The sequence below is a fragment of the Micromys minutus genome (genome assembly GCF_963924665.1).
Source record: "Micromys minutus genome assembly, chromosome: 26".
Classification (NCBI taxonomy): domain Eukaryota; kingdom Metazoa; phylum Chordata; class Mammalia; order Rodentia; family Muridae; genus Micromys; species Micromys minutus.
This window is the reverse complement of record NC_137961.1, coordinates 22,082,215-22,098,255: the sequence shown is the minus strand read 5'-3', so window position 1 is coordinate 22,098,255 and position 16,041 is coordinate 22,082,215. Positions and strand designations below refer to the sequence as shown.

At 34.5% G+C, this 16,041-nt stretch overlaps 1 protein-coding gene across 1 annotated transcript in view; it reads left to right on the top strand.

The window, feature by feature from the left end:
* CNBD1 (cyclic nucleotide binding domain containing 1) overlaps window positions 1-14,544 on the top strand; it is a gene marked incomplete at both ends in the record, with an annotated part of 312,854 nt that extends 298,310 nt beyond the window's left edge. The window contains 2 exons of the mRNA XM_080938558.1: window positions 1,226-1,285; window positions 14,425-14,544. Coding sequence (XP_080794684.1) covers window positions 1,226-1,285; window positions 14,425-14,544 — 180 coding nt within the window. The remainder of the gene's footprint in view (window positions 1-1,225; window positions 1,286-14,424) is intronic.
* Between the last annotated feature and the right edge of the window lie 1,497 nt (window positions 14,545-16,041).

Below are 16,041 nucleotides of genomic sequence, written 5' to 3'. Positions count from 1 at the left end.
AGAACATTCCCATCTGTATTTGTCAGGCTCTGGCAGAGCCTCTCCAGAGACAGCTATATCAGGCTCCTGTCAGCAAGCACTTCTTGGCATCTGCCATAGTATCTAGGTTTGGTGTCTGTATATGGAATGGATCCCCAGGTGGGGAAGTTTCTGGATGGACTTTCCTTCAGTCTCTGCTCTATACTTTGTCCCTGTACTTCCCTCAGACAGGAGAAATTCTGGGATAAAAATTTGGAGATGATTGGGTGGCCTCATTCCCCCAATCTGGAGCCTTGTCTAATCTCTGGATAGGGTCTTGACAAGTTCTCCCTCCCCTTTGTTTGACATTTTAGCTAATGTCACCCCTGTTGGGTTCTGAGAACCTCTTGCTTTCCTAGTATCTGGGACTTTCTGGTCCCCATTGCCATTGCTAGACATTGCTGTTCAATTTCCTGATCCGCTGTACATTGTCCCTGTCTCCTCCTATACCTGACCCTGCCCTCTTTTTCCCCTCCCCCTTCCCGTTTTCTTCCCAAGCAACCATCGTCTTTTTTTTTTTCCTTCTCTTTTTGCCTGATAAACTGCTTTGTGCTTTTTATGGCTACATATGTCTATCAGTTATCAGGGTTTTCTTTACTAACTTTATTTGTTTCACATATTGTATACTAGTCAATCACCAGTCCTGGTCATATTATTTGAACTGAGAAGACTGTAAAAATTTAAGGACATATACATGTTGCCGCAGACATGATTTTCCAATGCTCCAGTAAGTACTTTTTCTGAATGCATCTACAAAGAACCCTAATTAGTGTCTTTGTGTCAAAGACATACAAACACAAACACACACACACACACACACACACACACACACACACACACACAAACACATAGACACACACACAATTTTTCAAATATAGGAAACAGTCTGGGATATGTCTTTTTCATTTTACATAATTGTAGTACATTCATTCATATAGTAATTACTAGTGGAAAAATTAATAAATTATACATCTAGCAGGTGTGTGTCTTTTAATGTCTAACCCTAGTATTTGTGAAGGAATGATAAAAGAAGCTTGCTCACTTGTAATTTTAGTTTTGTGTCTGTTAAACTGCTTTTGGGTTGTCTAGATGCTCATGACTTTGTGTTATCAAAACTTTCTTTTATCTGTTAATTTATTGGTTAGGCACAATGTATACTGATCAAGAAATTATTGTACACTTACATAAATCTTACGTTTTTTTCTAGGAAGATGTAAGAAGTGAATATATAAAAAAGGTACAAGAAAAAGAATGGGAATACTTCAAGGTATGATAGTGTGTTCAAAGAAAATATAAAGTATAATTAATATATTCCCTGAAGGCAGTATAAATTTAGGAACTTCAAGAAATATATATACCAAGGAAGATAAACTCATTATAATGAATGTATGCAGAAATGTTTACAAGGACAATATATTTAGTTCTTTATGCTTAAGGCAAAATAATTGCAAAAAATTAACAGGGAAAAATAGCTCTTACATATTTACCAATTGCTAAGAAATTTTGATGTCTTACCTGTTTCCCCTTAAGAATAATAGTTGACTGAACATTTCAGAGGAGAAAATAAGGACTAGAAAGTTTAAGAAACCAGATACATTAGACAGTTCAGTTGTAATTTACAGTTTTTCTCTTTCTTATTTTATTGGTTACTAGAACTTAGAAATAATAAGGATAAATCCACTGCCACTTTTTCTATATAAACATCACATGAAAAACAGTCAGGTTAGCACTGCTCTTGGATCAACTGTAATTTTGCATTACTTGGAAAACTGCCAGAATTACTCTTGTCATTAAGTTTAACCTTATTCCTACCTTCCCATCAATCAACCCATAATTCCTTTGAGGTCTACAAAGTGGAAAAACACTTGACTGTCTCATTTCTATACAATTTCATTTTTGGATTAAGGACAGAGGTTACCACTTGAATATTTTATGACACACAAGAAAACGATATTTTCAATATATGTACAAAATTTAAAAAAACTATAGTGGAAATATTTAATAACTTGAACTGTATTTTAGATTATTATCATAATTCTCAATACTTGATGTAATATGAAATGACTCATCATGAATAGAAAGCTAGTATGGTGTGAACTGATTTTTAAATATCATGTTTTTATATGCTTTTCAACGATGATTCCAGGATAGGATTATAGTGCAGCGGCACAGTGGGTACTTAGTATACCCTTTTTAATTCTCAGAAGCATATGAGGGGTCGCTTAAAAGCATACTCCCTCCAGATTCTTGATTAATTTGCAGAAAGGGTTTTTGAAAATGGTTCCAGTATCAGGTCTGTGACCAACCCCTAGTTTAGTAGCAGGATGGCTACATGAGACCCACGTTTATTTTGCTACTTTATTTTTTAGTTATGTAGACACTGGTTCATTGCTTAAGGAATGTGCCATGAAAAGTTTCCAAAGAGCTGTTTCTGTTTGGAGAAAAACAGTGAAAGAAAGAATTGGACAGGGGCCTATGTGGAAACCCCCTTCTCAGTCCCCCTGCGATGCTCAGTCTTTGGCAGAACTATGCTTACTCCTGACTTTAAGGCTCTTATTCTGCACACTTTTAAGATAATTTTTACGAGCTTGCTTATGTTCTCAGCAATCAATGAGTTCTGCTTGAGCCCCAGGTGAGACCTGTATCTTTCAGTGATATACTAAGGTTATTAAAACATGATGGCTTAATCTACTCTTGAGAATATTTCCTTTTAAATTATGGTGATTTCTAAATTAAAATGTGCTCACTTTACTCCTATAAAGTAAAATAAAATTTTTTTAATGCTTTTCCATTTTACTGAAAAGGCCAAATCTCATTGATTCAATTATATGTGGTTCTCTGGTTATTTCATTTCTCCAAAACCTCCCTGGCCAGCCATCTTTATTTATCAAACTTGTGTTCAGCAACATGGAAGGCTGTTTTCTCACTTAAATATTTAACTGAAATGTTTTGTAAACGGGGTGTGTTTCTGCTCAGGCTTTTTAGCTTGCATTGTTAACTAAGCATGACTAGTCCTGTTCAAACACCTTGCCTGTTTATTTCACAAAACAGGAACAGAATATTTATTTGGAAAAAATATGAAGAAACATGTTTGTTAATAATAGCAGATAACGTTTAAGAAACCACTCACCCACTTTAAAACAAATCTCTATTTATATCACTTGCCAGTATCTCTTGGTATACACCTATCATAGTCAATTTCAAGTTACCAACAATTTCTCATGGGAGAAGGGGGAAGGATGCACAATATCTTCCAAAACAGCACTGAAGACTTAAGCATAATTATGTTTTTTTAAATACCTTGTAACATTATTTAAGTTGTCTTCATGATATAATGACTGATGCGAACATGAAAAGTCAATATGACAGAACTAGAGGAAGGGAGAAGGCACTTTTCCCAGGGGGAGCACAATGCTTACTTAACATTATTTCGATACAATAAAAGAAAACAATTTATAAGTAAGGGTCTTAGTGCATCTTAGTATCATTATCAATGATCAAAACCTTCTTACACATCTGGTTAGGACTGCCCGTAGTCTTGCTCTTTCTCCTCGGGTAAACTTCAAAGGAACAATCTTTAATTGTAACAGTTCTTAATGATTTTATTTTCACAGATATGACGGAACAGCTGTATATGTTACTGACTGTTCCAATTGTCTGCACCTGTTCGAATTTATTTGATATTCCAAGCAGTTCTAAACTCCACAAACACTTGTGTTATTGGGAGTCTTCTTACTTATCATAATGCTGTTTGCACTGAGCATCTCTTTGCATCCTCCCGGCACATAGCTAGAAATGTCACCTAGTATCTCCCATATTGTACCCAAGTGCTCTCCCAGCTGAGCTTTTTGCACCTTCCCTTACATTTAAAAATTCTATTCTAACCTTGTTCTGGTGTTTTGCACTGACATATCAACCTATTGCTGAGCCCAATCTTTCAATGAAACAGCACCAATTACATTAAAATTATCTCTAGTTATCCATGCATCCTGTTGACAGTCCATTCTTATTGAACATGAATTGTATATAATTTGTGTTTTTAAATTGTATAATTTAAGTTATAAGTGAATTATTATCACTAACATATGATTGACACAGACCTTTCTTTAGTACTTATATTTTTAGGTTCTTGTGAGTAGTGCCTCTGTGAAATAGAAGAGCATTGGCCACATCAGAAAACTTATATACTTGAGTATTAGAAAGGGTACTTTGAAACAGTTTCCTAATGCTTTCATACAACCTTAGCTTCATAGCATTAAAATATCGCAATGCTTTTGACATTTTGTGTCACATAAGTTGAATATTTTTAAAACTCTGATCATTAATAATGAATGATAAATGATACATAAATCTAAGGATAGTTGTAAAAATGAAAAAATGCATTTAGCATAAAAATAGTGAAATAAAGACAAGTAAAATAAGTGTGAAAATTGTTATCCAACTACATTTCCAAGTTTTTTTTAATATCACCTTTCAAGTCGTTTTAGGCATTTTCATATAAATAGGCAGTAGGCCACAGAACTTTTAGGTTTTAGGATAATCATGGTCTCAGGTGATAGCTAAAACTTTGATAGTTTCATGAATTAAGTAATTTTATTTATTAGAAAAGGATTCCAGTGATTAGAGTGGTAACTTGCTTTTTTATTAAATGATTAATGGTGTCTTTTAAAACTTTAGTTAATCCTTATTAACATGTAATAAGGATCTCAAATTAATCTTTGAATATTAATATTCTTATAACATTAAGAAAACAGACTAGCAATAGTGTATCACATATCTTTAATCTGAGCTATAAAGGTACAACTCAACACCTTAAAATATACCATAGAAAGCAAACCAAAGGGGAAAAATCCTCATTCATCTATAGCCAATGTAAATTACTACTTCTCTGTGAATCCTGAGGCTAAGATAGAAAACCCTACGTAGAATGTTTGATAACTTAGAATATTGAACTACCCTAGTTGCACATATATTTGGTTTGCTGTTATATGTATATTAAAATTCAAATTAGTTCTTCAGCACAGATATTCCTTTAATGTACCCCTTTAAAAAATAAAATTAAGTTTATTTTAGCTGTCTTTTCTATTTTTCCTTTTTTATTAGATATTCTCTGGATTTACATTTATTTCAGATGTTATCTCTTTCCCCAATCTCATCCTTCCTTCCCATTCCATTACCTCCATGAAGCTGTTCCCTCTCCCAAGACCCTCTCCCACCTCAGAGCCTTGGCATTCCTCTAAACTCAGAAAACAAGTCTTCACTGGAATAAGGGCTTTTTCTCCCATTGATACCAGAGTGCGGCGTTCTCCTTGACCAGTCAGGAAAGACGACCACCACCAGAGGATTCTTCTCAGATCACGCTTTATTGTGGGAGCCTCTTGGTTGAAAGGGAGAGCAGGAAGCAAGGGGGCCTGAACTACCCTAGCTGTCCGCTTATATAGGGAGAAGTGCATATGGGCTTGCCATGATTGGTTGTCACCAGTCTGCTGACACCAGAGGCCTCGGGATTGGCCGGAGATAGGTTATGTACTGCGCATGCGCAGGGTGCAGCGCCTTAGCTGACAAGAGCATTACTATATATGGAGTTGTTTACCTCAAACCGTGAGGGAGCCAGCGCCATCTTGTAATGGCATTCGCATTCGGCTCCCCACACCAGAGAACTTTATCCTCTGATGCATGTGTACCTGAGGCCATGGGTCTCTCCATTGGAACTCTTTGCTTGGTGTTTCAGCCCCTGGAGCTGTGGTGGGTTTGGTTAGTTGATAATTTTTGTTTCTCCCATGGAGTTGCAGACCCTTTCAGCTCCTTCAGTCCTTTCTCTAGCTCCTTTACTGGGATTCCCATGTTTAGTCTAATGGTTAGCTGCAAGCATCCTCCTCTGTATCAGTATGTTTCTGGCAGGGCCTGTGAGGAGGCATTCATATCAGGTTGCTGCCAGTAAACACTACTTAGTATCAGCTATAGTGCTTGGGTTTAGTGTCTGCATATGGGATGAATTCCCAGATGAGTCAGTCTCTGGATGGTATTTTCTCCAATCCCTGCTCCTCTATTTGCCCCTTTATTTCCTCCCATGACTCCCTTGTTCTCCCTTCAAGAAGAACTGAGGCATCCACATTCTGCCCTTCTTCTGTTTGAGCTTCATAATTTCTGTGAATTGTTTCATGGGTATTCTGAGTCTTTTGGTCTAGTATCGGCTTATTAGTGAGTACACACTGTGAGTATTCTTTTGTGACTGGGTTACCTCACTCAGGATGATAGCTTCAAGTTCCATCCATTTGCTTAGGAATTTTGTGAGGTCATTGTTTCTGATGGCTGAGTAGTACTCCATTATGTATATGTGCCACATTTTCTGTATCTATTCTTCTGTTGAATGACATCTGGGTTCTTTCTAGCTCCTGGCTATTATAAATAAGACTGCTATGAACATGGTTGTAGATGTGTCTTTGTTAGATGTTGGACCTTCTTTTGGATATATGCCCAGAAGTGGAATAGCTGGATCCTCACATATACTATGTCTAATTTTCTGAGGAAACACCAGACTGACTTTCACAGTGGTTGGGCCATTAGCTTTCTTTCCTTGAGGCTATATTTTACTAGCTCCTTCTGTGTCCTCATAAATCCTATTCTTCTTCCTTTTAATAATGCTGCTGTTTTCTGGGTTCTTAGGGATTAACATGAGATGAATAAATTGAATTTTAGTTGTTACACCTGAGTTTTTATGTCTCACATTTATTGTATTAATTGATCTCATACATCAGGCTGTGCTCCATAAGTGAAATAGAATGTATTGTTAAAAAGGCGAGCTGGCATTCAGTTGTCATTGTCACCTATATCTAACCACCATTTCTATATAGTATGCTTTCAAGCATGTTAGCTGTTAGTTCATTCTGATTTAAAAAAAAAAATCAAAGGGACAGGAAATTACTGTATCTGAACTCACTGATTCCCAATTAAGAATAAAATTTTGAATGATTTGAGACTGATAATCATTTTGAAGGTAAGCATGCTGAAATTATTATGAACTACATTTGTAACCATCATAATGCTAGTAGAGTTTTATGAATCATGAGTACATATAGAATTATTCACTACAGAACACATCTTTAGTCATCAAACTGTTCTCAAACTTAGTTTTGAAGACTTTTTTACTAGAAAAAAATATTTTTTATAATCAACATATGAACTCAGCCATTTCCCAATATACACACTCCTGCTTGTAATAATAATACTTATTCTTCACATTAAAATTATTGTGAAAATAAATAAAATTTTCTAATCCATTAAATTCTATGACCTCATCTTCAGTAAAGGTTTTCTTTATAATTTTGAACAGTCACTTAAGATTTTATATTCAGTTGGTTTGGGTTTTTTTTTGATGAGAGAGAATGCCCTATAGAAAACTTGCTATTTATCTAGATATGGTCTTGAGTTCTTCATTGTCTTGCCCCTGTCACTGAGGTTAGCTATTCTACCATAAATAAATTAACCAAGAAAACTGTCCACAAAAGATTTAGACATAAATCTAAATGACTAAGACATAAGTAACTGGGTCTCCATCCTAGATGACTTTAGACTTTGGTCAGGTGACTTGAAACTAACCTATACAAAAACACTTAAATTTGGAAGCATCTAGCTATTATACTGCCTAAGAGTAGACTTTCATTATGTATGCTTGCATTATATTGTTCAAAATATTCTAAAGACACAATGTGCAATTTTCTAAGTTTTCCTTCTGTGAACAGAAGATTTAACGTTTTGTTTGGTGGCTTAGGGCTCCTATCAGCTTGATGGCTGTTAGAATCACCCAGGAGATTCTATCTGGCTATTTTCAGAAAGGGTGAACTAAAGAGAAGAAATCTGATATGAATTTAGGAGGTGCTGCCCCGTACTCAGGATGAATAAAAAAAAAAAGTGGGGGGAGGGGAAACTGCTTGAGTACTACTGTTCCTTCACCTGCTTCCTGTCTATAGTACAATGTGATCAGTTGCTTCTATTTCTCTCTGTTGTGGTGGGATGAGTGCCTTCTTACCTGTTGACCAAAATAAGTCCTCCATCCTTATGTTGCTTGGTAAGCAATACAAAATATTGGTGTTGGGAAACAGGCTTGTTGCTCTGACAAAGCAATGTGGCTCCTAGAACTTTGAATCTGTAGAAAGAATATGGGAAAATTTGGAGCTGTGAACTAAGGAATCAGAGCTTCATCTGATATTCTACTATGAACATAGACATAGGAGGGAAGACAGAAAAAGAAATGTGCTCTCAAGATTTTAGGACTGCTGTGAAATATACCAGAGGCCATTAGCATTGCCATCTGCTAAAAATATCTGACTTCTTCCTGCCTGAGTATTGAGAACTCCAGTGGGGCTGGAATTGAAGTGGTATAATTTGTTTCGTGGAAGATTTCAAAATAGCATAGCATTCAGGCGGTGCCGTGATTACTACTGATTCCTCTTAGATTTGCAGTGAGAAAAAGCTTCATGTGGAGTGAAAAAGATGGAAAAAAATGTAAAATTTGGTGAAGAAAGGAACATGATTGCATGCAGTATTCCCAACAAAGCCAGCATGGAAAAAGGCTAATTCTTGAAGAGGTATATGCAGTGAGAATGAAGCCTTATACACAAGTCATCTGAAAATGGAGAGCTTGACACTTGACAATACAAATGTCAAGTTTGCTTTGATGATTCCTAATCAGGATTGTGCATGGTGCAGAGCTTCCAGCATAATTCTGGGCTATTTTTAGGTTTTAGCTATTTTCTAATAATGTTTGTCTTTGTGTGGAATGGATATGAAAGAATCACAAATATCCACTAAACAATATATGGCCTGTAGGGAAAGGTTTGCCTACAAGTATAAAATTTGTCTGAGATACTGTAGTAATTTGAGTATTAAGTACTCTTTGCCTTCTAATGCTTTTGCTTCATATACTTCAGAAAACATAAACTGTTTATAATAAAGTAAGTGATGTCACCCATCATCTGGTGATCACTTGTTTCACTACATTTGATTCTGTGACCCTGGTGTTAGTTTGAGAATTGAGATGTGTTTACTATGTAGCTCCCATGAAAATGAAGTTAGCGCTCATCACTGGACTGATTTGCTGTTGCTGGTCAAAGGGGAAATGTGAATACAGATCCCAAAGCAAGTTTATCCCTTCTGAGAATGAAGCAGCTGGTGAGCCAAGTTCTTTCATCAGAAACTCACAGGCAGTTGATGCTGGGTTATGCTATTAAGAGTGTGGGAAGAGGTGAACAGATGTCCATTGTGTTTACTTTGGCTGGTTTATACTCAGTGCTCATGATATTGCTTTATAACAAAGGCATGCTTAGTGTGGTTGTGTTTTTAATAGAAAAACCTGCTCTTTGGCAATAAGAGGCTCTATCAGGAAGCTGCACTAAATGAAATTAGTTCATTTTCAGTCCAAACATTAAATCTGCAAAGTTCTGTATCTAAGTTGAACCACAAATAAAGATGTTTACATCAAGTTTCAAGTGTAAGTGCCATTTCCCTTCCCTAAGTTTGATCCAATACCATGCCCACTTTAATTTACAGTCCACTGAAGTTGTTAAAAGCTATTATTTTTTCAGTTTTCAAGTTTACCATATTTTTTGCCAAGTATACTCATATTTTCCATCTGAGGCATAATGCTACAAGAGAGAATAAACTTGTGACACATGCTACAGCACAGATGTCCTCAGGAGACATTGGACTGAGAGATATAACTAGACACAGAAGGGTTCATAGGGTCTCATTCTCCTCCCATTCACTGAAACAGAAGGTTTAGTTGAGGTTCTCTGGGACTGTGTGAAGATCAGTTTGGGTGTGGGTAGTGGGTAGTGGGTACAGGATGTCCTCTGTGGTGACAAAAATATTGCAAAAGCTGATGGTGAGTCCATGTCACAGAGTGCAGGAAGTTAAGAATACTCAACTATGCCTTAAAAATCGAGGACATAAATTTATCTTACATTTAAAAAAAAAACAGAAAAATTGGGTATTAAAAAAGTTAGGTTACATCACAATTTCTCATTTCCCCCTTTTCCTTCCTTCTGTGTTTACAAGAAATAAAATTTAATGGTATAAACTGAAATACTAATATTCTGTATTTTAAGTCTAATATAGCACTACCCCAAAGTTAGCAAATCTGACTTTTGGTTACCCATAATCCTAACTCTTTTATAAATTACTTATTTTATTGTAATTTAATTTATATACACAATGTATATTGGTCATTTCCCTCTCCAAAGTTCACATTCTCCCAAGACCCTCCTCCAAAGCAAAGGAATTTCTTTGCTTTCTATTGTTTTCAAATACTTTTGATCTTTTGAAAGTAACCACAGCATCTATGTGTTTAACATCTATATGTTTAACAGCCATGTCATACCCAGAAAACAGTCTTACTCAGCATCTCTTTCTATACCTTGGATCTTACCTTCTTTTTATCCAGTCTTCCATTGTATCTCTAGGTACAGATCTCACTTATTTTCGGCATTCATTACTTTCTTGATTCTTTGAATTATTTTCAGCATTTTGAATTATTACAGAACTTTACATTGAGCACTACCATCTTTTAAAACAAGCTTCTCTTATCAAGGGTGATAACACAACAAATCCATGAATATGCACATAAATACTAATAATAGAATTTGGCAACATAATCATCTATCAAAATTATATAAATAATTTCCCTGTTAGGGCCAATGGATCCCTGGCAATAAGTTTTGATGTCCTTTACACTCTGAGGCATAGATTCCTTCCTTGAAAATGCCCTAAATCAAATCAAGACAAATGTACCACTCTTTATCACCTGTGGCATTATTCACCAGTGGAAACATCTTGCTCAGTGGGTAGATATTATGGTATTCATGGTCCAACACTGTGTCTCAGAGACTATTAATGTTATTTTCTTTCCCTGGATTCTACATAGAAATTTAAAGAACTGTGAAAGATATTCAGCAGGGAGATAGTTAGTTGAAGGTTGATTTCTCTATGTCCTGAGACCAAAATATGAGTTGTCATCAACAATAGGGTGTTAGCATGTAGTTTTTTTTCCTATGAAAAACCAGGAGAAATAGTAACAGCATATCTTGACTCTGGTGAATTGGAAGAATAATTTATTGGAAATTATTACACCTGTGAAAATGTAAAAATAATTTTTACTTTCTAAATATGCTGGGATAAGTAAATTGATGGATCTCTCAGTGATTGCTCATTTTTTCAAAAGACACGTTAGTATTTCTGTTGCATTTGACCATCAGCTAGTGTCTACCTATGTGTCATAAGGGAATATCTTCCCTAGCCAATGGGAACAACCACATTTGTATGGTAATCATTACTGTTGCTTTTGGTAGTTTGCTTGAGCGTATTTAGAACCATCTAGAAGATATAATTTTAGTGATGTCCTTAGCAACCTTTCCAGAGACATTTAACTGTGCAGATAAAACTTAAAATGAATCTGGAAAGCCTATGGAAAGCAGCACCATGCTGAATAAATCAATTTCACAATAAACAAAGGTGCTAAAAGGAGCCTCATCAATAAGATATCAAATTTTATTTTTGTTTTATCTATCTATCTATCTATCTATCTATCTATCTATCTATCTATCTATCTATCTATCATCTATCTATCTATCATCTATTATCTATCTATCTATCTATCTATCTATCTATCTATCTATCTATCTATCTATCTATCTATCTATTTATTTTAGCAGTTTGCATGATGTGACAAGCAGCCTAAAGTTCAACTGTATTACTTCCCTGCTGCGCTGAACTATTTCCCTTCTTAAATATTAAAATATTAAACTTGGGATAAAGGTTATTTATTCTTCCTTAGAGTTGCTTTCTGTCAGGCATCCAGTTACAGTGATGGAAAGAATTAAAGTAGACCTTGCAACTCAATTGTCTTTGGAGTTAGATTGATATAGGTGCTGAAGTGCCTTAGCATCCACTGAGGCAGTACTCTGTGGTTCTCTTTGCACACATTGTATCTTTTAATACAAGCAACTACTAATCCATTTATCAAAGATAAATCTAAATAAAAACAGAAATATAATTGATTTCTATATTGTTTCCATAAAGTTAATGGTGCCTGCTTTTGAATTATGACCCATATTTTTTATGTTTTGCATAGATACAATTTTCTGACACTGTGATCCTATTGGGCAACATATTTCCTCCTGCATACATAGCTTCTTTTGACTATGAAATGATCAGCTTGAAGATATTCACTTAGCTATGACTATATTCTTATTTTATTGTACCATAAAGAAGAGGGCATTGGTTTAAAATATGAACTTCATTCCATGGATCTGAAGGATTCAGCTGTACACATAAATTTTCAAAGCCTTAGAGTAGGCTCTGGACACTTCAAAGTGTTCCGCATGTTTCTGTTCCCCTGAAATGCCTCCCATTTTGAGAATACCATAGATATCCTCCTTATCAGCTTCATATAAATAATGCTTGTTATTCTGAGTTTGGAAAGAATGTGTGAAAGTCTTTTGGCATATGTGGATTGTTAATTTCAAGTTACCAGAAAAATCTGCTAATCGATTTTTGCTGAAGTGTAAACTTATTGAAGACTTCGTAGAAACATTTGGTGATTAATATGGAATAATTTGAAGTGCTAGAATCAAAATAAATTCATGATAGGATACATAGAAAGACAAAGCATATCAATCTTTCAAATAAAGAGTTATTATACAAAGATTAAATTACCATACTAAGCTCAATAGTATTAGTTTATTTGACAAATGAGCAAAAAGAACATTGTGCAATAATAGAATGAACCTATTCAGTTTTGTGAGATCAGATATAGTTCCAACATAATTGTATTATCTCTTAAATTAAATTAGTGTCAACTTGAGTATTATTGATTTTATAATTGGTTTATGGACATTTCTTTTACCAGTTGGAAACTACTTATTTTTTATGAATTAAAATTAATTATTATATTTATCTAAGTAAATGTGTAATATGATTATTAACATCAGTCATGTGAGTCAGGAACTTTTATAATAAAGTATTTTAGGATTTTCATTTAAAAATTAAACACTCTCCATCTGTCATTGTTGCTGTAAGAGTTGAATGGAACATTTTATGTAACACAAGCCTACTCATTTTGCTTACTAATAAATTTATTTTCCAGTGGTTTTAATTATCTGATTCTTAAAGTAAGGAACAGCTTAGAGATACAATTAAGCATAGAATAAGATAGGCTTTTAAAATATGATTTTCATTCTCCAGATTAAATAATTTCACGCATTGTACAAATAACACTTAGCCCTTGCTATATAAATAACTACAAATTTTATACCCCAGCCAACTGCCTAGTGAGGTTAATCACGGCTTCCATTGTCTTTCACTATAGTTCTTCATTCACAACTTGACAATATGACAGTGTTCCACGCTGCAGAAGGTATTTTCAGAGATCACACTTACATGTTTCCAGTCAATGCACTTGCTAGGTACAGTTTAGAAATCATGTAGAGGATTCCATAAGGTACTGGGTATTTAAAAGGTTAACAATGCCTGCATCTAAGGCTCAGGGAAAATTAATGAAGAGTGGGAAAAAATTGTAAAATCCAGAGGATCAAGGAGTTTGCTGTAACATTCTGTGTCTGTGTAATATCAGATACATGTCTATATGGTTATACAGTCTCACTACTGTAACTGCCTAAGTACAAGTTGACCAAGAACAATGATAGACATGGTACAGTAGACAGAGGAAAGACCACAAGAGGACTCAGTCCTACAGAAAGAACTATAGGCAATTAGGACCACTGAGAATGGGAGATGGGAGAAATCGTTTTCCTCAGAGTAAAACACACCAAATGTTATCCAAAGGAAATAGTCATATATACAAATTATATATATAATGTCACCAAGCTTAATGATCTGTATTGGGTGTCTTAAATCAATATGATAAGAGATAACTTCCTACCATAGACTGTCTACAGAACATATAGACACACACACAGATACACATGTACACAGGCACAAAAACACACTCAAAACTTTTACATGAGTGTACATAAAAACACACTTTTATATTTACATATATATACAATAAATGTAATTTTTAAAAAATATCGAAATTATCAAAATAAACCAATTAATTACTTTTTATCTGCTTCTTATCAATAACAGGAAGAGAAAAGCAGGCAATGCAATTTTAAATTTATACTCTTTTTTCTCTGTAATTTATTTAAATATTAAAACAAGATTTACTGGAAAATTTATGTCACAAAATTTTAGATTTATTCATTTTATGTATCCTTTTCATGTGAAACTTACTCCCTTAAAAGGTCTATAGTGTTTTTAGTTTGTTATAAAATCTATGCTGTTATAATTACCATGTCAATGTTTAAATATGGTAGAATTAATTATTAACATCTTTCTTTCTTTTTATAGAATACGACAATTAAAAGAATCTTGCATTGTAATGGCGTTCTTCCTGGCTTTGGAAAATGGGAACACTGTTGGCCAACGGTCCCCAAGAATATCAAGAAAACTCTTACCAATTGTGCTTGATACAAGTCATTGTAGAGCTGGTGCATCCATCTTTAATAACAAATTGCCTTTTGCTTTTTACTTTATTTATTCTTCAGAATCGCTTTAAATTGTTATAATCATATATGAAAGTATAATGTATCTATTTTATTTTCTACACAGATAGGAATAGTCTTTCTAGCATCTTAATTATTTATCACTTCTCAATATATTTGCTTGATATAACTAAATTAGTTTTATGATGTCATAGGGTTTTCATTGTGAGATAGTATATTATAAAGGAAGAAAAGTGATATATTCTATAGCAGTGATTTTAAAGGGCTCAGAAGTTTTACTACATGGAAATACTAAGTAGAAATATTTAAATAAAATACCACATTGTATTTCATTGTATTGCATATTACAATAAAAACATTTTCCTTTCAACCAAGCAGTTTTAATTAATCTTTTAGAATTACTTACAAAGCATAGCCTATTCACTCTGTGCTAGATACTGTGCATATGAGATGAGAATTTCTACCTATTAGAGATGAATACAGTATTGTTATTGAATCTTAGTATTTTAAAATGTCTTAGTTATGCTGCATTTTTATAACTCTTCCACTGCTCTCTAGCCATTATAATGCATGGCTTTTGTACAATGGATCCTTCTAACTTCTATAATCTCTTCTCTATAAAACCATTTTATATTTTAGAATTTCACATTTACAATTATTTTTCTAGTGCTATAGTATGTATCTCACTATCACTGTTCATTCATATAATACTTCAAATTTTCAAATATGAGCAGAAATGACTGTGGTGCAAGTAAAGATGAATATATACATGGATATACGTGGATATTCATGTAGAGACACAGCGATTCATTTGTATCCTTATCCTTAGCATGGGAGTGAATTTCTCTATGTATGAAACTAAGATTTTTATAACCCACTTTTTTAGTATGACAAATGTCTCAAACATAAAATATTTTCATGGGACTGGAGAGAGGACACATGGGTGAAGAGCCAAACCTCATGGGAAGAACGACAATATCAATCAAGAAGACCCTCCTCTCAAAGTTCCCAGGGACTAAACCACCAACCAAGGCGGACACAGAGCTACCATGGCTCCAGCTGGATATGTAGCAGAGGATGGCCTTATCTGGCATCACTGGGAGGTGAGAACATTGGTCCTGTGGAGGCCTGATGACCCAGGATAGGGAAACACTAGGCCATTGAGGCAGGAGTGGGTTGGCGGGAGGAGAAGCCTTGTAGAAGCAAAGGGGAGGAAGAAGCAGATCTGGGGTTTGTGGAGGGGAAACTGGGAAGGAAGATAATATTTAAAATGCAAATAAAATAACCAATAAAAATGGAAACAATAAAATAAATATAAATATTTTCAAATTCTCTGAATAATTTCAATCCAGGTACTTAATTTACTTTATTTGCAAGTTTTAAATTTTCTCTTTAAGACTTGATTATCAAGTCTATATTAACCTAGAACTCATTTTGGAGTATAGACTAGCCTAGAAATTAT